The sequence below is a fragment of the Momordica charantia genome, assembly GCF_013281855.1.
Source record: "Momordica charantia cultivar OHB3-1 chromosome 11 unlocalized genomic scaffold, Mcharantia_2.0 BLBB01000011.1, whole genome shotgun sequence".
NCBI lineage: Eukaryota > Viridiplantae > Streptophyta > Magnoliopsida > Cucurbitales > Cucurbitaceae > Momordica > Momordica charantia.
In genome coordinates, this window is record NW_028275159.1 from 8049034 (window position 1) to 8073026 (window position 23993).

Genomic DNA, 23993 nt, shown 5'->3' on the forward strand with positions numbered 1-23993 from the left:
TATCATTATCATTTTTCTCTTTTTAAAAATTTAATATTTTTTATACTTTTTTCTCAAACATCCCCTATTATAACATTTTTTTTCTAATTTATTTTCTATATAGTGGTAAAGTGGTTGCAATAAATGTATGAGACCCATGGAATAAAGAATGAAAATGGAATGGATGAGGGTATAGGAGAGGAAGGGGATGACCTCGGAATGAAAATGAAAAAAGTTGGTGGGTCCCACCATTTGATTCTAATACCAACAATTTGAGAAACGAATAAAAAAAATTGATTCTTATTCCTCCATTTTCATCCCTGGAAGTAAACATAGATCGTTTAAGAATACAATAGATTTAATAATCTTATTAATTAGCACTATAAATACTGCTCCTAAGCTTGGGTGATTGGCCACAAGTCCACAGAAGATGGGAGTAATTTTGAGCAATTTTTGGGGCATTTTGGGAGCTGTTTTAGGGTTATATATCCTTGTGTTTGGGTTATTGAGGAAATTCAACCACCTATGGTATTTTCTTAGGTTGGAAAGGAAGATTTACGATACACTCCCTCCCGGGGATATGGGATGGCCTCTTATTGGCTCTTTATTAACGTTTTACAAAGCATATAAAATCGGCGGCAACCCTAACTATGTTATGGATGATCTCGTTTCTAGGTATCTCTCTTCAACTTCTTCCTCATCAAGAATAAGATTATGGATGAAAATAACTGGATATATATTATAATTGAACTTTTGATCAATTTAGGTTGAGTCTGGTATGCCTTCTAATTTAAATACTTCAAAAAATTTCATAACCCATTTTTTGGTAGAAGTGGTTTTAATTAAAATCATTGTGTTTGGTTACATTTTGTTCAAATGATCTTAATCACAAATTTGTTCGGTGATTAGGGATGTTTAAAAAAACCCTACAACCCGATAAATCCAACCCAAATCGTAAGGGTTTGGTTGGGTTAGATGAAGCATCGAATTAGGTTACCTTTAAAAAATCGGATCAATCCAATCCAAACTCAAATTTATGTTTATGTGTATACCAATTTTTTTAATTTTATATATATATATATATATATATATATATATATATAATGTCAACCATCAATTTAGTTCTAATCCTGGCCCTTTTAAGGTTTTCATATTATTTTCTTCTCTTTTGTATCTTAATCTCATCCGTCCATTTAGTTTTAATCCTAACTCCATGTCATCGAGATAATTAAAAATTAAAAAAAAAACACAACCTGACAACCCAACCCGAAAATATTGCGTTGGGTTGGGTTCACCATCCAATTCAAACTCGACACTTCCTATATATGGTCACCTCAAAATTTTTGGTTGGTCCCAAAATTACTCATAACCTGATCCAACCCAACCCGTGAACACCCTACCTTACATTCATGAATGATTCTATAAATGTCAAATTACCATGAAGTGATAGTCACATCAATCACTCTAGAGAAGTAATTTTTATTTATTATCAAATAATAAAGGTTTTGAAAAACTATTTGAGACACCTCCTTTCTCAAACCGTCCAACGTTTTTTTAAAAGATGTGATGATTATTGGAATATTTTCCCAACTTTGATAGGTTTTTTCTTTTGTTTATATTTTTTAAATATGAAAAGAGAGTCATAGAGAACTTTTCTAGCTTCATATATGTTAAAAGAAACCATAAAAGGTGTGAAGAGAGTTCTTTTTCAACAAAAAAAAAAAAAAAGTTAAAAGTTTTCCGCGGTGGTTTGAATAGAGGGTTTCACCCATCAAAATCTAAGTAAAAAATGGACTCTCCTCTCCTTGTCACGATATCAAAGTCCAAAAATGAGCATCTGGTCTAAAATGGAAAAATCGATGGGCTAGAGCAAAAATATCACGTTAAGAATCCTACACTTCTCTACTATAAATTTTTGTAAGGTCTATTTTCTTAGGATCTTAATATTTTCCACCTTGATCAATTTAAACTTTTATTCGAGGCAGATATGGAAAAGTTGGGATGTACAAATGCCACTTGTATGGGACTCCAACAATCATTGTGACTAATCCAGAAGCTTGTCGACGCATATACTCAGACGACGAACACTTCAAATTCAATTATCCCAAGACGGTGAACATATTACTCGGGGATGGCTCTTTAACGAGGCTCAATCCCAAAATTTTACACCGATTTATTGCACCTCCCATAAATGGCTCTGAGCCATTGTCTCGCTATGTGGAATTCATTGAGAAGTTAATTGTGGAAGCATTGGAGGAATGGAGCAGCAGAAGAGAAATAGAGTTGGTGCATGAGTTGAGAGGCCTCACCTTCAAAATCATTACTCATGTCTTCGTTGGGACTGCTTTAACACACTTTCAAACTTCTGAAATTGGTAAATTATATGCCAAGATATCTCCTGTCATCATGTCCATTTTCTCTTACGACTTGCCCGGTTCTGCTTTTCGTCAAGCAGTCAAGGTATTAAGCTCGTTTGATCGTTTTTGGACTTTGATACCATATCAATATTGATGGACAATAAGAGGAGTAGTCCATGTCTATTATAAACCATTGTTAGGTCCCTTCTCTTTTTAATGTGGGATCCTTAACGGTTTGTTATATTTTGAAAAGTGCCTGTTCCCTTCGATAATGAAAAAAATGGACCTTACAATGATTTATAATAGATATGAGTTATGTCTTTCATTGCCAATTGATTTTGAGATGAAATCCATGAATATTAATAATGTTTATGCCAAAAGTATATCATTTATATTAATTAACTATAGTTTGTTCGGAGTGAAGATCATGTGTATATATGTGAGAGACAACATCTCTAAAGTTTTTTTACGTAAACATCAAAAGCAGAGTCATGAGGGTTCTTAAAATGGACAAATATATCACTGTTGAGAGTCACTTATCACTAACATACCCATGTTTCAATTTTTGCAATTGTATATCTTTCTCGAGTAGAGGATTTATAATTTTTTCATATATTATTATTTATAAACGCATATCACTGAAAGGCTCTACTGAGACAAAGATTTTGTGTATAACGTTGCAGGCAAGAGACGAGATATTGAACATCCTGGGGCCCGTGATAGCGGAGAGGAGAAGAGTTATTGAAAAGAATGAAGAAATGGAGGAGAAGTTTCAAGTTGATGTAGCTCTTAAGGCCAAGGATGCTAATGGGGAATTTTCTTTCAACAACAATGCAGTTGTATGCATGTTGCTTGGACTGCTGTTTGCTGGTCGTGATACATCAGCTCATGCTGCTATGTGGCTTCTCATATACGTATTACAACACCCTCAAGTCTACCAAAAGGCCAAGGTTGGTGTTAAGAGCCTAGCTTCGAGAATATATTAAATGATTAAATCACCCATTCTTGTCTCGAACAAAATGCAAGACTTTAGTTACTTAGTACCTGTTTGATAACGTTTTCATTTTTTTCTTGTTTCTTCTTTTTTCTAATAAAGAAAAAATAGAATTAGGTGGCCCCAGCACCTATGGCTTCAAGAATATTTATTAAAAAAAAATTGAAAAATAAGGAACCTAGATAGTAGCAAAATGTTTAGGTTTCTTAATAAACTTAGAAACAAAAAACTTAAACATTACCCAACGAGCCATTATTGTTGTTTTCTTTCTTTTTTTTAAGAATTTTGATGATGTTTTTATTTCCGTTTTGGGTTTTTCAGGAAGAGCAAGAGATGATCCTAAAACAAAGACCATCTACTCAAAAGGGATTGATTTATAAAGAAATTAAACAAATGACATATGCTGCAAAGGTTTGTGTTTTTTTTTTTTTGTCTTAATTATGAATTTATATATATATATACAGTTTTTTACAAAAAAAAAATTCTAATTAAATAATTAAAAAAAAAGGTTCAAATCATTTTATCTGACATGAGTGTTCTATATAGAAAAAAAATCCCAACTATTTGAAACGATTTATGTATTAACATAGTAGTACAAAACCGTAACAATGTTTTTCTTTTTGTTGAGTTGGGGACATGGACGAGATACCATATTAATTGGCAATAAGAAAAGTAGTTCACTTATATTATAAATCTTCGTTAGCCTTTTATCTTTTTAATATGGAATCTTTAACATGTTCCCTCAAGATTATAGCTCTTTTGACTCATCGATCTTGATCAAATTTTATTTTTAGATCCGATGATCATTTGAGCTTTGAGCTTCTTGAGAGATACAAGGGAATGAAAGTATCCCTAATTTTAGTAAAATACAATTCAAACTTGATTTTTCTTTTATTAATTTATTATTTCAGGTCATTAACGAGACGTTAAGAGTGAGTCATGTTACCACAGTAAGTTGTCGTAAAGCAACCACGGACATAAATATCCATGGTCAGTAATTATACTTGTATTTATTATTATGTATGCATATATATATATATGTCCATTTCTCTTTTAATTTTGTTGTTAAATTTTTGTGATTTTTTTTTATTATTAAGTTATATAATTACTTCATAGTAATTATTTACTTGTTGATAAATTTTTTCCCTCATTTTAGTTATCATTTTCTTTTTTCTTTGCTTATTTGTTTTAGGTTACACTATACCGAAAGAATGGAATGTAATAATTATGGTGAGAGACATTCATATGGATTCTCAAATATATCCAAATCCACAACAATTTGATCCTTCAAGATGGGATGTACGTTAAGATCCCCATCAATTCGATTTTCCTATTTTTATTTATTTATTTATTTATAAAATACATTTTTTTTTCTTGTGGGCAGAATTATACTCCAAAACCAGGGACATTCCTGTCATTTGGGATGGGAGGTAGATTTTGTCCAGGAAATGAACTTGCAAGGCTTGAAATGACTATTTTACTTCACCATTTTCTCCTTAATTACAAGTAAGTTGCCTTTCATTTTTTGGTGAATTCAGAAAATTATTTTTTTTTTTTTTTTTGAGATTTCTGCATATACAACCTTGTTGAGTAAAATATTTATTAAAACTATTTTCTGCTTAATTTGAATTTTTATTCTGGGCTAAATATACAAGATAGTCTATATTTTTAGGAATAACATTATTCGAGTTGCGTTGTTCGTGTATCCAAATATGTTAACAAAACAATAATTTGAAAGATATATATCAATTATATTTGAAAATATGTGGGGGAGGGAGATTGAACTCACAGTCTACTGGTGGGAGACATATGTTAATTACCGTTAAACTATACTCGTTTTGACAACGAAAAATTGAAAGATTAAGTAGCCATTATAAATGATGATGCATATATAACAAATTTTTTTTTATTAATGTTGTAGATGTGAACGGCTCAATCCAGAAGCCCTAGTCTCCTCCCTGCCTATCCCTGTGCCTGTTGACAATTGCCTCGCCAAGTTTTCTAAGCTCAAAAGTTATTAGTTGTTTTTACTTTAGACTTAAATTTATCATCTAAAGAATTATGTTATGGATTGCAATAATAAGATCAGACTATTTGATTTTAGGGATTTTATGCCTATGTACGAATTTTTAGATATCTAAAAATATAGATGTTCGACGTTTTCAGATAATTACGTTTGTTTTGTAGAAAAATTTAGTAGGGGAGTATTTGATGAATATCTATGTTTGTTTTGCACCATTGTATTTAGAAATGTTCAAAAGTTATATATTTGGTTCCAAAAAAATCTTACAAAATGTTGGAGGCAATATCTCAACTACCACGTGTCATCGTCCCAACTATGGGTCAGCAACAATAAGTCACAAGGATGTTCATTAAAGTGAACTCAGACCTTCCTAGATGTCGAGCCAAGCTAATTATGACGAGACATCTTTCCCTACAGTTTGGACCGACCTTAACTCATACCTTGGCCTTCCTTATTAAAGGCCGAGTCGACCTAATTCCAAGAGCATATCTGCAGGTGCAAACCCTCTAACAGAATCTCAGACAACACGTCATGATTCTCAACGTACGAAGTTGTCGGAGAGTCGTAGCCCTGTTGGAGGTTCCTGTCGGAAGCTCACCTCTATAAATAGAGAGGCCTACCTCACTTTTTAAATACGTCAAACTATTCTCTCTCTAGCAATAGATCGATAAGTACTGACTTGAGCGTCGGAGCTGTTACTCTCTTTTGCAAGTATTTCCGTTCGTCGATACACCAAGTCCAAGCTTCGCAGTACTTTGATCAAATTCTTGGTCAGACATTACAAACGTAGTTTCGAACCATACGTTAATTTATATTAATTTGACATTTTTATAAAATATTTAATATTAACTATTAATTCCAATTTTAACTTGAATGTTTTTCTCAACAGAAAATTATATAAATTATGGCATTTTTGCTGGATTATATTATTTTTACATTATCCAATTGGAAAGAAAAAAAAATTGAAGGGAAATAATATTGAGGAGAGATTTAGTGATACGTAGTTTGTTCGAGGGGAAGACTATTTCTAGCCAAAGTCTCACATTTGTCTGTATAGGGAGAAGATGATCTTGTATATATAGGCTTAACGTTCCCGTTTGTTATTTTTCATTTACAATTTTATTAAGAAATCTAAACATTTGACAACTATTTACGTTCTTTGTGTCTTTTTCCGTTTCCAATTTATTCCAACATAAATAAAGATATTGAATTCATGGATGTTGGGAGTTGTGCAATTCTTCTTTTTATTATTATTAAAAAATGAAGAAATAAAAAATATGATTTTTAGTTCATAGACTAATAGTCCCCTATATTTTTATTTATTTTTCATTTAATCTTTAGATTTTAATCTTTTCAACATTTTAAATTTCAATTATAATCTTCCTCAGCCTTTATTCAACTCTATCCATCCGTCTCTCACTCTCCATGCAAGGAAATGAACAAAAAAAAATTGAGCAAAGAGAAACTATATTAGAAAGGAAAACCACCGTGGGTTACATTTAAATTAGAACTTCTCGAGATGTAAAAGCCAGGGGGTGTTTGATCAGAAAATTGACCAATACTACACACCTCGGCTCGAATTGAATGTGACTCGGTGGACGAGTTGGAGATGAATTGGACAGGTGACCTGCAAAACAGAACACACTCCGATGCTAAAGTCTGTATCTGGCCGAACTAAACTCGAGAGAGAATTTAGTATTTGCGTACCTCAAAATGGAGAAAATGGGTTCTATTTATAAACGAGATCCCCGACCGTGTTCCCGACAAGGCCTAAACGACTCTTTAAGTTTAGCGAGAATCACGGTATGTTGTCGTGGAGTCTGTCGGAGATTGAGACTGAGCCGAGGTAAAGCTAATCGGTTCAACCAACAAATGGGAACGAGATTTCAAATAAGCCTGGTCGGCTCAGCCATGAGACAAAACCGAGTTGATCAAACAAGCTAAGGTCAAAACAAGAAGAGCCTGTTGGGCCAAAATATCAACTTAGGTATTGTGATTACGACTAATGTGAACAAAATAAAGCTCATTGAAGCTTTTTCCCAGTTCAGAAATATTTGAAACTCATAAACCTTCTTCCTTCCATGACGTCATCACCTCTCCATTCACTAACTGAATAGCCTCCTAACAAACCATAGGATTCAAAAGGATAAGAGGGATTGCTAGTCGAAGATGGGAATGACCCATGCCAAATTAGGAGACTGTGAGGATCCACCCACAATGTCGAGCAAACTACATCAACACGCATTTGGGTCCAATTTGTTGGGATATATGAACTCGAAAGCTGAGGAGACAACGTTATCTATGGGTGAAATCAACAAATATTACATCATATTTCTTATATACTCGAAATAAGATTTTCATTACATGAAGTTGACAAAGTCGAGCATTTAAAAGTTAAAAGGCCTAATAAAAGGTAATAATAGATCAGTCAATATTAATTTATATTTTACATTTCCAACTTTGTGATTTTATGAAGTAGTTATAAATCTAGCATAATTTATTTGGAACCTTACAAAAATAGAATCTAGCAATAATTTTTTTTAATACAAAAAATGTGGAGATGTGGTTTGAACCTACCATTTCTAAAGTGAATGAGTAATACATCTTAAACACCGAACTATACTCGTGTTAACAAATATAGCAATAAGTTAGAAAATACTTATATTAGTAATTACATTTAATGAAGCTATATAAATTATTACAATTAATTAATTAAGGTATAATAGTGATTATAGTTAATGAATGAATAGTCATGGCGAGTGATTGCATTTAATAAATACAAAGTTATTATAACTAATTAATGTGGAGGTCACTCTCATCGTTGCACCGGCCAAATTTAAAGAAATAAAGATCTAAGCTCAATCCAAGTTCAAGTCCTGTGGGCTTCCATTATTATTTGAGCCGAGTTTGGGTCAACCCTCGGCCCAACCACTAAAAACCTAAGTCTATTGTCCAATTCATAGACCTAACTCAATGAGCCAAGGTTATATCGAGTTTGGACTGACTCTTCGGATCAGGCTTAAATTTGCCCATATAATAAATTATTTTTAAATTTTAAATTTTTAAATTTTTATTTTTATTTGATAATTTTATACCATTTTTTATTATTTTTCAAAAATATTATCGATAAATTTTATTATATCATACTTTTTACAGTTTTAAGTCATTTTATTTTTAAAATTAAATAAGTTGTACTCCTATATTAATATAAAGAAAAAGTTTTGGAAGATTGAGAATGATAATGAGGAATAATACTAAATACAAATTAATTATATATTAATAATTAGTATTAATATATACATTAGATCTGGAGTTTTCGGGCCGACTCAACGAGAAAAAGAATCAAATAGACCAGTCCATGGACCAACTTAATTTAAAGATATTCAATTCAACTATTGGAAGGGTCGGATTGATCTCGAATGATCAAATGTTAACCTTGGACTAGGTTTGGATCGAGTTTGGATTGGACTTGAGTCGATGGGCTTAATAATGAAACTGACACGTCGGTATATAATTAATTGCAATTATTGTAGTTGATAAATGTGTAGGGGTATTAGACAATTTAGAGCAGTATATATATATATGTACATCTTGACAAAATTTAAGATATATATTTACAGGTAGATACATTAGTGATTAAATTTAATATATAAATATACATATTTTTGTTAAATATTTTTAACAAATTGTGCTACCTCTTAAAATTTTTCAAATTTTATTTAGCAAGATAACTTTTAAAGTAGGAAAACATAAATAATATTGTGTTTTTTTACCTGCATTTTCTATGGATGTTTTTAAATATAATTCTTTATATGCATTTTCTTCAAATTATACATTGGGTCCTAATGTTTGAATATAGTTTCAATTTAACTTTTATAATTTTAGGAATTTCAATTTAGTTCCTACAATTTAAATTTAGTTTCAATTTGATAATCGTAATTTTGAAATTTTCAATTTGATCCAAATGGTTTGGGTTAGTTTCATTTCAACTCCTATCATTTAAGATTTGAATATGGTTTTAATTTGATTTTTATGATTTTAAAAATTTCAATTGAGTTCCTATGATTTAAATTTTAGTTTCAATTTGGTGCAATAATTTGATTTTTATGATTTTAAAAATTTCAATTGAGTTCCTATGATTTAAATTTTAGTTTCAATTTGGTGCAATCTGATCCATATGGTTCGAGTTTAGTTTCATTTCACTCCCTTATTTAAACCTCACAAATTTTTTCAAAATTATCTTACATATTTGAAAAACTCACATATTTCCTTATAATCTATACTTCATCCTAAATCTTAAAAATGAATTTGTCAATTTTTGACGCCTTTGGAACGGACAACACAAACCCTTTATTTTTGTCGGGAGGATCAAAACCATAAAGATAAGTCGAAACCTTTTCAAACTACATAAACTAAATCGAAACTGTATCCGAATCATTTTTTAACACAGAACGTCGATTTTCATCTCCAGATTGAACTACTTCTGAAATTGTCAGCCTCGAAAGTCCAGAATAAAATGAATGTGAAATTAAATTAACACTATGGAACAATGAACTCTTATGTTCAAAAGCTTAAAGGCCTCAATAAAATTACACTTTTTCATATCCATAAGCACAGAACAGACATCAATCGTCTGGTACACAGTATTTAACTTCACCCGCCCTACCACGTCGGAGCAGAGCTCATTGACGAGCCCCCGATATCCCGATCATCAAAAGCTTGGCCTTTGTTTTGTTGCATTCCTCGCGCTCTTAACACCAAGCCGAGGCAGATATCAGGTTCCTGTTTTTCCATCCCAACAGCATCGCTCCATCTCTCTCAACGAGAGTGTAGTGCTCGGAATAATACCCGAGCAGGCCCCTGATGACATTGTTGACATAAGAGCTCAACGGGAACTGGCGGAACCCTGCCATTGTCAACCTCGATTTCCACTTCCCGAAGAGCTCGTGCCGCTCTTCCCGTTCGATCCCCTCGCAAGCGATGACATTAACGATGTCTTTTGCCAAACAATGCTGCTCCACATTGATGCGCTTCTTGTTGTTCCTTGGTAGAGTGACATCAATGGACTCAAAGATTGCCAAATAGTAATTCAAAGTTTCCACAAACCTGTTGAAGAAAGGGGTTGTGTTGGTGTTTGATTCTTGTTCTACCAAAGTTACTACCTTTGGGGATAATGACTTCACCATTCTCAGCAGACCGTCTCGAGGATTGTTCACGTTGACGCTTTCGTCCGGGGTATGATGAAGTTGCAATGGGAAGTTCACAGCCAGCGCCTCCCCAGGCCTGATGTCGAGCATATCGCACCTGATGTCTGGAGCGAAAACAGGTACTCCATGAAACTCGACGGGTATGTCGTACTTCCTGGAGATTTCAGCCAACCGCCTCTCCACTACTTCCAACCCGTCACCGCGGGCGTATTTTGAAACAGGGTCATCGATACCGGTTATCCTCACATGGGGAGCCCCACTGGGCCTTGCTGCGAGTGCCTGAAGAAGAGTTAACCACTGCGTCCCCTGAGTAATCTGGAAATCTATGATGTGGATGCGGTCTTCATTTCTGCAGGCTTCAGCAATTGCCCCGTTCGCTGCCATGTAACCGAACTTCAAGTAGGGGCAGATTTCGTATAGCATATGCATGTAAGATAGCAAATCGTTACTTGCAGGCTCTCTACAGTTGAGGGCACGGTATATACACGCTCCTGATGCCTCTTTCCTCGCCACCAGCCCTTCGACCATGTAAGCACCAAGACGCTGGATCGGTTCTCCGCTGATGGACACAGCACCTCTTGCTGTGGCAACCAAGTTGTCAAAATCCTCCATCCTGTTTTCAGCTAAAGCTTTTGCACAAGCAATCAGCAACTCCTTCAAATTATCTGATGGAAATCCTCCCTGCAACAACGATTCATCCAACGACTTCTGACGTTTCCCCAAATGAACCGCTTCAGGCTGCTGGCTTCTCGAGACAGACGAAGTCTGAGACTGGCCAATATTCGACCCACGTCGATCTTGGCTCCAAGAGTAGGACCTCTGCCCCATCATCTGGGGCCTACTACTCTCTCCAAATGAAGCATCCGGCTTGCTAGCAACCTCCTCATTATCCGGCCCCATCAGAGCAGTCTCCAATTGTTTCAAAGCGTACCTTATGTTCTCAGTCGAGCATCCCTCATAATCAAACGCGCTCGTCCCCGAATAAATTCCTCGACTCTCCTCGCAATGATCCAAATACGGCGAGGCTGTATGATGAAAGCTATTTGTTTCAAACGACGAATTACAAGAAGGGCTAAGCCCAGACAGATTCTCAGGGGAGTATCTCTGATCCTGACTATCACTCGGCGTCGTAAAGGAGTCCGAATCTAAATGGGACGATGAGAAAAGCGACGTCGGGGAGTTTCTTAAGTTGAAGTTCAAGGGTCCAAGATAAGTATTAGGCAAAGATGGAACAGAGGAATAAGAAGATGTGTATGAAACACCTGCACTGTTTACCCCAAATCCAAAAATTTGGTGAGAGTCCATTCCTATGCACTTAGCATCACCTCTTCTACCACACTTTTATCTCTCTCACACACTTCTTTCTTATCACACCAATCTATCAAAGATTTCAGTAATGTTTTTCCAGAAAACAACAAACAACAAAATTGATTTACAACTCCCACAGAGGAACAAGAATCAACCTGCCAAAAAAACAAAAAGAAAAAACACCAATAGTGACATGAGCTCTTTGCTTGCTTCAACTCAAGAAAGTAGACAAAAACAAGCACTTGTTATTAAATTTATGAAACAGAAATTCAATCCCCAAACTGATACTTGCAAGATCAAACCCAGTGATGAAGAAAAAGTTAAAACAGCTGAGAAATTCAGAGCATGAATCAGAGAAAGGGAAACCCAATCAAGCAGCAGAAGTAAAGAATGGACAAATAGAGTATGAAAAGGAGGGGATTCCATTGTTTTTACCTGAAATTTTCGTCTGAAAACTGCGAAGATTGTGATTATGGTTCTGGGTTTTTGGTGAAGAATTAATCACCGGAGTTTATGGGGTTTCTTGTGGGAGATGGCAGTGAAATGAAGAACGGTTGATGTTGCAAGGAAAAGGTTGAGAGAAATGGAGGGTTTTTATTGTTCTTGTGGGATTTAACGGTAACGGCGGGAAGGTCGTTGTTGTACCGCGGGATTTGACGGAGGTTTGGGATAACTTGACGGCGGAAGACCGCCGACCACACGGTGGGGGAAAATTCCTTACTTTTTCTCGGCGGTTGTGTTTCCAGAGAGATTTCTCTGCCGCGTAATTCCCACGCGCGTCTTTTGAAAGTGGCTACAGTTTCCACTTCCACTGCCGCTCATTTTAATATTTTTCATTTTTAATTTTGTGTTTAATAAATTTATTTTAATTAAAGCAAGATCAAACCACTTTCATTTCAACTATATTCGAATTAAATTAGCGTATTTAATAAATTTGTCATTAACTTTATCATTTAATATGCTTTTGTAACATATTGGTATATTAATTTTTTTAAAGCTCTACTTTGATGGCATAATCGTTAAACTATGAGTAAACATGCGGACTAAATATAAAGTTCCAGCAACTGCACTCAAATAGATATGACTCTAAAAGTTAAAGGACTGAAATTTTTTCGAGAAGAATACAACTCTAAAAATTAAATTCAAGTATAAAAATTATAATTTAAGCCATGCTTGTTGACGGATGTTGAATAAATAAATAAATATGTGTATATGTTAGATTTTTATTAAATCATTTTTAAAAAATTAATAGCAAAAAAATTGTTCGATGAGAAATTAAAAGTTGAGAAACTCGAATTAATGAACTTGTACTTATTACAATCTCTAATGTATGATCTTCTGATGTTTTCTCTCTGATGTAAACTTTAATTCAATGACTTGAATTATTGAGATTGATGCCTTCAGTTTCTTGCTTATCAAATGATCTTTGAAATCTTTGGCTTTTCGCTGGTAAAGTTTTGTGAAGTTCTTCAACTTGTAGCTAGTGGATGAGTCTGAATAATTATAGACGATTTTGAATGCTCTGATGACTCTAAATTTTTAATGTGACCCCTCTGAGTTTATGGGTCATGGGCTTAATGGGTTTGGGCTCAATCTCCTTATAGATTGATCCAATTAACTGATGTAATCGTACGGTTCTAAGAGAGACACGTGGCATAATTTGATTCATCGATCTAAAATTAATTTAGGACACGTATAATTTTATGATTGTCCTAAATACAATTTCAAATTGTGGCGTGATATTTATTAATAGGCGAAAATCTCTCATCCACCACATACCAAAGTAATTTTCTATTCAAATTAGAAACAAAGTAGAATATTTAAAGGTTGTATATTCTTATTACTTTTCAAATAAATTTAATAACATGGAGATATATATGTATATGCTCTCGTCATCTTTCTATATTTTAATAATATCATATTATAAAATAATTTAACAGTAACGCATTACCATACCAGTTTGATCTTGTACGAACTTTTTAATATAAGTATTGGAATATAATTCTGACGTCACTTTTCTTATATTCACACTAATTATAGTTTATAATATGAAAGTTTGAATATCAATGCAACACATTTGGTCCTTGATGTGACATATCATAGGTTTTTTATTAATTAATTTAACATGTCTATCAAATTTTATAATAGATCTCACTTTTCATTTAGGCTGATTATAATTAATGTATTCTTTAACATGTCAAACTTGAGCATAGTTCAACTTTCGTAAATTATGAAAAAAAATGATTTTTATTTCATAAAACTTGTGAAAGTTGTCACGTTTCATCTTCAACTTTCAATTTTATCAAATTAGACTATAGATGAGATAAGTATTGTAATTCTCATCCTCCATTCAATCTACGTTAACTCACACACTACTAACAAAAAAAGTAATGTGAAAATGTTAAAGAAAAGATCAATAATTACAATGAAATCAAGTTTTGGACACAAATAAATTTGATGATGGCACAAAATTAAAATTCATAAATTTCAAAGCAAAAATTCCAATAACTTTAGAGAGAAAAAAAAAAAGAAATCTCATTCGGGAAATAAAAAGTGGTGGGCTTCACGCGCAGGGAGCGATAGTGGGGAAGCACGCACTTTAGCGTTGAAATTGTGAGAGCAAATGGGGGCAAATTGGTCAGAGCGTATTTAATGGAGTGACATCACGTGAGATGCACGTGAGGAAATAACTTACTCGCCCTGGAGGCGGCGCCACGTGTAGCGCGTATAATAAAAGAAAAAGTGCCACGACAGCAGTGACACCATCAAAAGAAACTAATTGAAAAATACCACGGCGCAACGTGGAAGTCAAAACCGAGACCTCTGACCCATTCCTTCAATATGACGTGGCACGCGTTTGGCTTATCGTCAATGCAAAGTTTGATTGTATTGTCAATGCGCAATCATTTACCCTTTTCAACCATATTCCACTCTTCTATTTTTCTTTGTTTTTTATGTATTTATTTTTTTAACTTCTTACTATTCAGGATGTTTTTCTTTTTTTCAATTTAGTTCAGATTCGATTTCCTTATTTCTTTTTTAATTTTTTTAATTATATAGTTACAAATGGTGAATGTTAAAATGGATGAAATTTACATGGCATGGTACTAAATGAGCTTACAGAATTTAATGAAGGATTTATGCTATTTAACATTTCTACAATCAACAGTTACGAAATACCACGACACGATCGTGTTGATTAACGCGTGAGCATCCATAGAGATATGAACCAATGAAAGAGCTCACACAATTCAAATCTCGGAAGTCAAAAATGGATGAGCTGCAAGCTATTTTTGTTTGGAGCAGGGGAAGATCTTGCCCTTCTTTGAGCATCGCGCGGACAACGACTTATGGAGTGACAAAAATTTAAAGAAGAGTTTATGATATTTAAAGAAGAAAAATCAAAATTTCTACCGCTTTTCTAAAATTTAGAAAAAGAACTAGATAATTATCTATTTTAAATGTTCTAAAGTTTTTACCAGTTTATTTAATACTTTATGGTGTAAATTTATCGTAAGTCAATTTTGACATTTATCTATATAAGTTGGTTACCATTGAAAATTGTTAAAATGCAAATGTTTAAATTGAACACTTTTAAATATCAATGTCCGACTACATTACTTTATGAACTATGACTAAAAAAATCTTAAAATACTTAAGTGCTTACCGGTCTATACTCATTTTTTTATTAACCATTATTAAAAATTTTATAAGTAGGAGAAATAAATACAGAAAAATAAATATTTTTATTTTTCAAAAAATTAAAAGATGGTCAAATTTTTTAGAAATGATCAATATATGGATGGATACTGAGGGATAAACACTCAAGTATATTTTTCCTAAAAGTAATATTTATAAAAGATAGGTTTTAGTGTGAAAAGCTATTTTTTTATTTAATAACTAAAATAGAAACTAATTATTGAGTGATTGAAGGAGATATTCAACCAAAAGAAAGAGAGAGAGAGAGAATGATTTCAATATTGAAAAATTAAAGCTTAATGATGTGATGGCAATCTTTTAAGCAAAACAAGAGAAGTTGGTCAAGTGAACCAGCCAAAGCCACTCAATTTATTTTAAAGCTATTTGGTAATGTAAAATGAAGCATCATTGAAAATATCATATCCTTTTCAAAGGAAAAAAAAAAGTTTGAAAGATCATATGGCCTTGATGTGACATGAAAATATATATTTATATATTTTATTTATTTATTTATTGCCCTTTGCTTGAGTTGTCAAAGGCTCTCAAGCTCTAACAACAATAAAACACTATAATTATGAAATTTGGAGTAAGAAAAGGTTAGGATCTGATTGTCTGTCAAAAATAAAGATTTCTATTTATTATTTTCAGATTCAATGAATCAAATGGATTTAATGAATATGTGTTTGGTTTATTTATTTTTCAAAAGTGTTTTCGGATTATGTGATCGTGAAAATTTTGAAAGTAATATTTTTATGTTCAGTATTTTCATATTTTGAATTTGAAACTTTAAAATGCATAACTATATTATATATATATATATATATATATAAACTTTGATAAATATATTATTTAGTATTATGAATTTATTACATTTTTGTTAATATTAAAACATGTCAAATATAGTATATTATAAATCATATAATATTGTAAAATAATAACTATACAAAATTTATAACAAAAAAAATATTAATAAATTAATTAATATTATTTTAGATTGAATTAAATACTTAAAATAAAAAATACGATTCTATTTTTCATTGAATCTCTTATTTTCAAATTACCAACCAAACTTTACCTTTAAAAATCTCAATCACTTTCATTTCCTTTTTTTCTGGTGTTTAAGAGGCTTTTGAGAGACTTTGGAAGCAGTGTATCCATGTTCTCTTTATATTTTTAGGGATAAGCTTTAATTAAGTTCAAGTTATTTTATTGTTGGGTGGATATTGACAGTTATTTATGTATAAAATTCGATGATAATTAAGTAGTATCCTTTCTACTTTATCAATATTGAAAAATTGATAGTTATTTATTTTATTATTATTTTTTATATATTTATCTTTCTTAGTTTTCAATTTGTTGAGTCAAATAATCAGAAGATATAACTCTTTTATTTTATTAGAATTTTAAGCATATTATTTTAAAAGAAACTCATTGAAGTTATCGATAAGTTATGATTTATTTCAAGTATCGGAAAAAGAAAATCAAATGTTTGTGCCTTGATTTTTGGGTTGATAGAAGATAAGGGATTTTGTCGGAAATTGTTCTCAAAGTTTTAAAATTAATCTGTACAATGTGTTTGGATTTATTTTTTTTTTTTTTCAGATGTTTTTCAGTCTTATTTTATAGGCATTTTCATAAATAATCTATATTTTAGAAAATTGAGATTGCTGAGAATTTTATTTTAAATGTAGGGAAAAACTACAATGTGTGGTATGAATATGTCTACATTGTTAATAATTATATTGGAGAAAATTGGATAAATAAGAAATTTCTCAATCCTTGGTCTAGGAAAACAAAATTTATTTTGGTCAGCTATGTTCATCTAACCATTTTAATATTTAGAAAAAGATAAAAATTAAAACATTAAATTATGAGTTGCATCATAAACTTTAGTGTATCTATTTAATTCTCGTAATTTAAAAAGCTTTTGACGGACTCTTTGATAATTTTCGAAATTATGTCCGGGTTGAACCACCGCCTTGAAAGCAATTTCGACACGACCACGGATGCTAAATCGTCTGTACGTCGGTTGCTCCCCAATGTTAACATAACTTCGAACTCATGCGTGCACTTACCAAAGCTGGATGGAATCGAAGAACATGCTCATAAATTTTATCAAAAGTTCATAATCTTCCCCATGCATAGGGAAACTCAAATTAGTTTGAAAAGGTAAAAGAAGAAAACATTTTAACTTTATTAATTAAAAACGTTAAAATTAATTAATTAATTAGAACGTTAATAATTTATTTAATTTTGTCAATACACTCTGTCATTTCCAATACTTTCAGTCCCGAAAAAGAAACAGTGTTATTTATTTGTTAAATCAGATTCATATTCGACAATACTAAATAAATTTATTTAAAAAGTGGAAAATGGTTGGCAAGAAACTTAAGTAGATAGTTATTTTTATAAATTCACAATATAAGAAAATCCTAATGTTTTTAAGGCGATCGAAATTATAAGAAAAAAAATCTAAAAGAAATAAAATGTGAATAAATAAAACCAGTAGAAAATTTAGAGGAAGAAGAGAGAGAGAGAGAGAAAAAAAAAAAAAAAAAGGAGGGACGACAGATCGGATTTTCCACAATGTCAATCTGGAGAAGCATGCGCTGAACATGAAGTGAGCAGTTGTTGTTATTACATAATACGACAAATCGGCAATCCGAAGAAATCTCTTTGAAAACTAATTCCTACCAAACATGCCTAATCCGCAAGTAAAATATTTAAAAGCCAGGTTAACACAAATATCTCTGATCTGAGATCATGACCCCACATGTTGTATAAAATAAAAAGAAAAAACATTTAAAAATATAATCTATATTTTGTTTTTGTTTTTTTAGATAATCCATGTTTGATTAAATTTCATATTCATTCTTTACACTCAAACTCTTCAATAAAACTTTATTTTTCTTTCTATTTCAGGTATATCTGCTCAAATTTTTTTCTAGCATGATTAATTTAAATTTGTTTAAAATCGTTATTAAATGCTTTAATATTTTGTCTTTGTCTAAAATTTTACACATGTATCTTATTTAATGAGTTGTAGAATTATGGTTTAAAAATATAATAAAATCACATGGTTGAAATCTACTGTGGCCCTTACTCAAATCATATAAACTTTGATGATGAAAGGGAAATGATAGATGGAGAATTTTACTTGAAGATTATTATTTAAAAAAAAAACATCTCAAATTGTAGAGAAAATGCCCTCCCAACTAAAGGAATAGAATAGAAAAGAAAATTGAGAGGCCCACCAAAGATCTAAATTAAGTGTAATCTTATCCTAACCAGTAGAGCAATAGTTCAGCAATAAAAAGAAAACATTGAGCTTTGGAGGCACCTGCCATACCATGTGAGCTCATTTTGAATTTCGAATAATCCAACGACGTATAATCTATATGATTAAGAAGAAAATTGACAATGAAGGAGTAAAAGTTATAGAAAAGAGCAAATGTATGGCCTATGAAAGAGTAATAATAACTAGATAAAGGACGACATGAGCTGATCTTTAAGATTAATACTCTAAAAGAACATTATAAGAAATAGCACAAACTTAAGAGTAGCAGCGATCATCTTTTAAGGAGAAAATATGGCTCAATAGGCTTTTAAAAAATAGATCGACTATTTTCAAATAACATGGGCTCAACTCGAATTTTAAATAGAATCACTTTTGATTATAATTAATAACAACCACAGCATGTCCATAACACATAATAAAAATAATTTTACTTTTGAAAAATAACAATATGCAATGTTTTTCACTCTTTCGTCTAATTAATTCAATATTTTAAAAATAAAAAAATCTCGTATTTTAGAAGTCAATCAAAACCCAATCACGTAAAATAAGTTAACACAATGGTCTTTTACGTCAAATTTAAATCTCGGAGATGTGACCATTCAAGTGGATTATTTTTGTAAAATCATTATGGAAAGATTCCATGACTTTTGTCATATAAATTTGTGAACCGAGTATGAAAAGGAAAAAAAAAAGTGTACTTTTGAAATCAAGTGTGTTGTGAGGGTTCCTCACTATGCCAATGGTAGAAAAAAATAATAATGAATCTGAAATCACGGAAGGGGGAGGGGATTTTGACAAGGAGTGTGTTCGAGGATAAAATATCCGATCGTCACGTGGAGGACAGGGATTGGCTGTTAGAAGAGATTATTTGAAAGAAGTGTTCAGCAAAAGCTCCTCCTCCGAACCAAGAGGGATTACAAACCTCGAAAGTATCCGAGTTCGATCTACTCGAACCCGACACGTCCAACCTTGAAACCGACCAGGATAACCACCTGTCGAGACTCCTGTCGGGACCTAAACCTATAAATAGAAGGCCTCATTTTACCATCAAGTATCGATTTTCTCCTCGAACTTAATATTGAGTCCGAGCTCCTTAGTGACTTGAGCGTCGGAGATTTTGCATTCTTGTGCAGGTCTTCCCATCGTCTTTTCGGTCGGAGCGAGGACCGGGTTCGAGCTAAAGAACCGTTGTGCAAATTTTTGCATAAACAGAATGTGAAATTATTTAGACATTTTCTTCTCAATCAAGATTGAAAATTCATAAGACAAATGGACTTCACGCCTTATGATCATTTTTATCTTTCTTCCTTCAGGTTTCAATTTTGTTGCAAAAAGTGTTTGAATCACTCGTCTCAAAATCGTTCATGATTAGTTAGATTCTGTTTACTCACCAAGAATCATAATAGAAATGAATTGGAACGAAAATCGATCGAAATCAAATCTGTTATTCCTTTGATGATGTTTACCATAAATTGTATGGAATCGGAATCATAATTCATTTTATGTTTTTTTATTAAAACTGGAATCGAAATCGAAATCAGATATATAACAATTACTAGTATACCCCTTTCTTTTTTCTACTAATTACAAATACATTTTTGTGTTTATCTTTTTTTTTTTAATTAAAATAGTAATAAATTTTAGGAAAAACACATTTTTGGTCCTGAGATTTAGGTTAGGTGTCAATTTGGTTCATGAAGTTTCAAAATAAGCATTTAGGGTTTTGAAATTTTGTTCTAAATGGTCCATTCTTTGATCGTCAGTTGACTTAACAGAAAAATGATGTGGCAATTAGCAAGTAACTGGACATTTCTAAATTGCTTTTCTTAGACGATTTGTAAAAAAGTATTAATTTTTACAAAATTTTGTAATGTGAGGTGGTATTTTAAAATTTATTTTCTTCTTCTTTTGATCTCTTCATCTTCTTACTACCATCATACTAGCTATCAACCGTTGTTGCCATCTGCCGTCGCTGCTGTTGCTACCCATGGGAGAGAGGGAAAGCTCCTCCCTCTCTCTCCCGTTCCAGATCTGAATAGGGAGAGGGAGAGCTCCTCCCTCTCTTCGATGGACGGTGACAGCGGATGACGATGGTCGAGGACGAACAGACAACTGTGGTCGACAGCAACGTCGGGTGACGGTGGATGTTAGCAAGAAGATAAAGAGATAAAAGAAGATAGAATGAACAAAAAAATAACAAAATGGTTTAAAAATTAATATTTTTATACAACTCATTAAAAAAAGCAAATTAAAAAAGTCAAATCACCAATTAATTACCACATCATTTTTCCGTTAAGTGGTCAAAGAATGATTAGGGACCATTTAGAGCAAATTTTCAAATTTTATAGACCAAAAGTGTTTATTTTGAAACTTAAGGATCAAATTGACACACCCAAAATCTCAATGACCAAAAGTTTTTTTTTTTTTAACTTGAGCGACCAAATTGACATCTATCCTAAACCTCATGGACTAAAAATGTATTTTTCCCAATTTTTTATTAGAATAAAAATTGATAGAAGTATAAATGAAAATAAATAATAAAATATAAAACAATTAATTAAAAAAATCATAGGTCTCATTAATATATGAGAAAAAGTAAACCTAGTAAAGTAACTGCGATAAATGTGTGGGGCTAATGAAATAAGAAATAAGGAATAAGAATGAGATTGGTGAGGGTATAGGAAATGATGAAATTGTCCTTCCCACGAAATGAGATCACCAAATTTGTGGTGAATCATACCATTTGATTCTATTTGTATAATTTGGTAAACACCGTTAAAAAGAATGAAAAAATTAATTCGCATTCTTCAATTCTAATCTATGGAATAGAACATGACCTAGAAGAAAAATTTAAGTTATATTTCCGTTGACAAGTAAAAAATAATACTTATTATTTGTAGCTAAATAAGTTAAATTGGTAGAGTTTTTTTTCTGCCATCATGTTTTCATAACAGGTATCATCACTGACAAGTTTATTTTTAAAAAAAAAAAAAAAAAGAAAAGTACCTATGTAAAAGCACAATCTTTTAATATAAACTTTCAATAAATTAATCTTCAATTAATACTTATCCTTAAAGATAATGTAACCAACCCAACGCCACATTGCCAAAAACAATTAATATATTCTACGAAAAGATTCCAAATTCGGTGGTCAAATTCTAAAGAATAAATGAAAAATTAATAAAGAAAAAATGGTAAGAAATATCCACGTGGAAAATGTGAAGTCGGTGAGAAAAGGAGGCCAAAGATACGGTGTTCACATTTCTTAATCCACGTGTTTCTTACAAGATCCAAAAACTCTAGTATTTAGAATGCCACGTCACCTATTTTACATATTTTTTATTATTCTTATTATTTTGGACTATTTTTTCTAATTTCATCCTCATTTGTTTTTCTAAAAAACTAGTAGGTATTAGAATTTGAACTAACGACCTTTTAATTGAAGATAGTTACCTAAATCAGTTGAATTATACTCGGGTTGACATCTTTTTCTAGTTTAATAGGTACTACTTGCACAAGTTTTTAAGAATAGGATATATGTGAACAAAATAATTTTAGGATGGCTTTGTTGGACGATGTAATATACGGTCAAAGTTACTTTACAAATCAAATTAGTGATTGATAAATAATTGGATTTTAGGAACCAAGGAGAAAACGAGAGCTATTGACAAAATTATATGTATTCTTCTAAAACAAGATATTTATTCAAAAGTTGATTGCGTCACTACGAGTCACTATAACTTTTATTAATTCATTGTTGGTTTTTTATACCAAATTAATTGGTGTAAAAATAAATTTGACCCATGAATTAATAAGACTAAAAAAAAATTAAATAGATCAAAGGGAGTATAGCTCAGCGATAATTGACATATATCTCCAATTGAGAGGTTGTGAGTTCGATCCCTAATCCTACATATTGTACTTAAAAAAAACTAAATAGGTATTTTTAAACATATTAAAATAAACACAAGTTGATTTATAAATTAAAATTAGCACAATAAGGACAGTTAAATTAAGGTATAGAATTAATTTAGTTATGTCAAAATTAAATAAAGTTGTCTTAGATATTTTTTACATTTAATGTAAAATAAATACAATTATACTTTTTTATTTTTGAAAAGAAAATAAATCTGGTTGACTATTAAATATCATGTAGTCAAAAGTTTGTTCAATAGATATGTTTGACCATCGAATTTTAATGCAATAAAATAATGAGATGTTGGACAGTTATTTTGGAAAAAAAAAATTAAGAAAATATTTTAAAGGCTAGATATATGCTTTTTTAATCTACAATAATTTGGTATCTTTCAATTTAATATTTAGGAAGTTTCAATTTAGTCTTCTTTTTTTTTTTTTACCATTTTAACATTTTTAGTTGTACTTTTTATGTTGGTGAAGGTAAAAAATGGTTTACTAGAACTCGTTTGTCTCCTCTTCTCGTTCTGATTTCTCATTTTTTTTATAAACAAACATGTTTGGTAGTCCATCGTATTTCTCATTTCTAAATTTTGAGAAATGATTCCAAAAAAAGGGCTAGATTTTAGAAACTAAAAAAATTGTTTCATTTTTCTCGATTCCATTTATGGGTCCTGAACTAAATAATATAAATTGTGAGTTAAATTCTATTGGTGTAGGTTAGCACTTGTAAAGCGAGTATAGTTCAGCGGTAATTGACATATATAACGCACCCACGATATCATATATTATTTTCTATATATTTGATTTGTATTTAGGACAAAAATCACTCTTTCATAATAAGTTGAATTATTCTAAAAATTCCAAAGTCTTCCCCCATTCGCTTTTTCCATTTTCTCAATCCATTTGGAAAGTGTCTTTGACTAATTTAAATTGAAGATGTGACGAGTGATGGCTACTTAATGCTAAATGCATCATAATGCCCACAAGTTAGTTCAACTCTTCAAAGATTCCCAAAAGGATTGAATTCTCCACTATTTTTCCACTCTAATTCTCAAATTTATTAGAATATATATATATATAATTTATAAGGAGAATGGAAAGAAAAATTAAAAATTAAAAAAAAAATTATCTTCCTTATATATTTTTGCCATTGTGTAATGGGCCCATAGCTATGGAACCATGTTGGGCTTGGGGCTGGTTGTTTTGTTCG

At 31.6% G+C, this 23993-nt stretch overlaps 2 protein-coding genes across 2 annotated transcripts; one reads left to right on the forward strand and one right to left on the reverse strand.

The window, feature by feature from the left end:
- Window positions 1–409: 409 nt before the first annotated feature.
- Window positions 410–5544, forward strand: LOC111010578 ((21S)-21-acetyl-1-hydroxy-apo-melianone synthase CYP88A164-like). Its single transcript, XM_022284047.2, has 8 exons — window positions 410–654; window positions 1965–2439; window positions 3020–3286; window positions 3652–3741; window positions 4242–4320; window positions 4523–4629; window positions 4715–4836; window positions 5252–5544. Exons 1-8 carry the CDS (start codon window positions 410–412, stop codon window positions 5349–5351), a joined length of 1485 nt encoding a protein of 494 aa, XP_022139739.2. The 3' UTR covers window positions 5352–5544.
- A 4314-nt stretch (window positions 5545–9858) lies between these two features.
- On the reverse strand, window positions 9859–12461 carry LOC111010497 (scarecrow-like protein 21). The gene is made up of 2 exons (XM_022283953.2): window positions 12304–12461; window positions 9859–12023 (listed from the first exon to the last, which is right to left on the reverse strand). Exon 2 carries the CDS (start codon window positions 11863–11865, stop codon window positions 10105–10107), a length of 1761 nt encoding a protein of 586 aa, XP_022139645.1. The 5' UTR covers window positions 11866–12023; window positions 12304–12461; the 3' UTR covers window positions 9859–10104.
- Window positions 12462–23993: the final 11532 nt, after the last annotated feature.

Bases quoted from the DNA above. Each gene is read 5' to 3' on its own strand.
- LOC111010497 (XM_022283953.2), bottom strand. From the start codon at position 11,865: ATGGACTCTCACCAAATTTTTGGATTTGGGGTAAACAGTGCAGGTGTT.
- LOC111010578 (XM_022284047.2), top strand. From the start codon at position 410: ATGGGAGTAATTTTGAGCAATTTTTGGGGCATTTTGGGAGCTGTTTTA. The intron at 655-1,964 runs GTATCTCTCTTC...TATTCGAGGCAG, and splicing joins ATGGATGATCTCGTTTCTAG to ATATGGAAAAGTTGGGATGT. The intron at 2,440-3,019 runs GTATTAAGCTCG...ATAACGTTGCAG, and splicing joins CTTTTCGTCAAGCAGTCAAG to GCAAGAGACGAGATATTGAA.